Below are 2,344 nucleotides of genomic sequence, written 5' to 3' on the forward strand. Positions count from 1 at the left end.
CTTATGAAGAACGATTGGACTATTTAATTACATTACACCGTAAAGTAGGTACCTATACATTGGTGTTGGTGCAGATGCGTACGTCTCACTTGCGTCACGGCGATTTTCTTCTCAGTTGCGTACACAATTATCAAAGGTCAAACTACGAACGAATATTATAGTCACATTTGCGTACACAGCTTAAAATGTGGGCATTCCCTATGTATACTTTTGTCGCCTAAATATATATTATAAGCTATTTCATTATTATTTCACTATTATCATCTTATCGAAAGACGTACGATTCGCTGTATACATGCACTGTTTTACTTAATAGGATTTGATCTACGATTGTATGATTGATACGTATTTTGATACGTAACATCAGTGTTTGAACAGTATACCATACGGACAACGGTGTTGCTGCTCACGGCAATTTTATTCTTATTTTTTTTTTTCTATAATTTATTATTAATATTAAAATGGAATTAATCGAAACAACCAAAAAGAAGCCATCTTTAATTGACGGTAGCGGGTTTCAATACCGACAACATCGCAAAAATAAAGATGGAACCATAAGCTGGTTGTGTGTAAACGAAAAAAAAAAAACTGCAGAGGAACGTTAAAGTCACAAGGCAATAATGTGCTTTCCATCACCGATCACGAGTGCACTCCCGATGTGGCAAAGACTGAAGTCGCAAAATCCTTGTCTACAGCTCGCAAGAGGTAAAACATATTAATATTAAATAAATAATAATAATATACAGGATTTAAAAAAAAATATATAAAATAATAATAATTAATAAAATATTTTATTATCATTCAAAAAGTTACATATTATACACAATTAAATGTTTAAAATAATTTGATACATTTTAAGCTATATTTTATACGTATCATTTTTACAGATTGCGTGAAGAAGATACGCCAGTTCGTTCTATTTACAACGACGCTGTACGACCTTTAATGGACGCTGGATACGAGTTTGTCGCAGAAGTTCCTACATTTGACGAAGTGAAAGCTGGGTTTTATCGTGCCCGAAAACAATTTAGATGGTCTGTTCGCGATCCACAATCTGTAGAAGAACTTGAGATACCAGCTGACCTAGTAGCTTTGAGAGACGGGACTTCATTCATTGTTTTGGATGCAACTATCGACAAGACAAGCAGAATTATAATTTTGGCTTCTGCATCAGGTAAAAGTGCGTTGAAAGAGAATTCCGAATTTTTTATAGATGGAACTTTTAAGACTTGTAGTAAACAATTCACACAATTGTACACGTTCCACATCGATGTAAGCTCTAGTTTTCACGAACGCAATGCTTTCCCCATCGTTTTTGCTCTTTTGTCCGATAAAAAGCAACAAACGTACCATCGCCTTTTTGGGGAAATGAAAAATATTGGATGGAATCCACAGTCCGTACACCTCGACTTCGAGATAGGTACAATGAACGCCTTAACAACTATTTTTCCTGAAATAAAATTACGTGGATGCCATTTCCACTTCACGCAATGCTTGTGGCGAAAAATTCAGGATGTTGGCTTAGCATCCGTATATAAACAAAATGAAGATATTCGAATGCATGTTAGGAAGTGTGGAGCAATGGCTTACCTTCCTCTTGATAAAATTGACGACGCTTGGCTTATTATTCAAAGTAATGCACCTGATGATGTGAAGCTAGCTGAATTTAACGACTATTTTGTTGAAAACTGGCTCGACTCCGCCACTATTTCTAAGGAAATGTGGAATTGTCATACTGAAAAGCACCGAACAAACAACATCGTCGAAGGATGGAACCATAAATTAAAAAAATTGGTGGGAAGATCACACCCGAGTATTTGGGTTTTAATTGAAAAACTTAAAACAGCAGCAGCAGAAAGTGACCATCGACTTTTACGCGCTGAATTAAATTTAGAAGGGACTAAACGAAACAAAAAATATATAAAATTGGACGAGAGAATTAAACGTATTACTCAAAACTTTTTAGAAAATAACGACTTAGACAATTGCCTCAAAAAATTGGCCATAATCGTCAAATTAGATTAAATTTTACTATATTATTATACATTTTACATTTAATATTAATTACTTATTATATTATATTGAACTATACTTATTACAATTATATTTTATATTTTACATTTAGGGTTAGCTACGTATTTATTCGCGCGCCCTCATTTTTAAACACGCCAGAGTATTGCAAAATATTCTGCCAGTCCTAAGCCTGACCAAGTGTGAAGGGAAATGAGTGTGTACGCAAATGACACTTGGTGTTATTCTGGGTAATTACATTGTACGCAAGTGAGAAAATTTGTAACTAAAAATAGACTGTACGCAAATGAGACGTACGCATCTGCACCGGATC

General features: G+C 34.6%; 1 protein-coding gene across 1 annotated transcript; it reads left to right on the forward strand.

Annotated features, from left to right (window-relative positions):
* The first annotated feature begins 16 nt into the window (after positions 1 to 16).
* On the forward strand, positions 17 to 2,025 carry LOC115035149. Its single transcript, XM_029492859.1, has 2 exons — positions 17 to 705; positions 888 to 2,025. Exon 2 carries the CDS (start codon positions 946 to 948, stop codon positions 2,023 to 2,025), a length of 1,080 nt encoding a protein of 359 aa, XP_029348719.1. The 5' UTR covers positions 17 to 705; positions 888 to 945.
* Positions 2,026 to 2,344: the final 319 nt, after the last annotated feature.

The sequence above is a fragment of the Acyrthosiphon pisum genome, chromosome X (assembly GCF_005508785.2).
Source record: "Acyrthosiphon pisum isolate AL4f chromosome X, pea_aphid_22Mar2018_4r6ur, whole genome shotgun sequence".
NCBI lineage: Eukaryota > Metazoa > Arthropoda > Insecta > Hemiptera > Aphididae > Acyrthosiphon > Acyrthosiphon pisum.

What these genes read in the sequence shown, in the direction of transcription:
- LOC115035149 (XM_029492859.1), top strand. Translation starts at nt 946, where the DNA reads ATGGACGCTGGATACGAGTTTGTCGCAGAAGTTCCTACATTTGACGAA.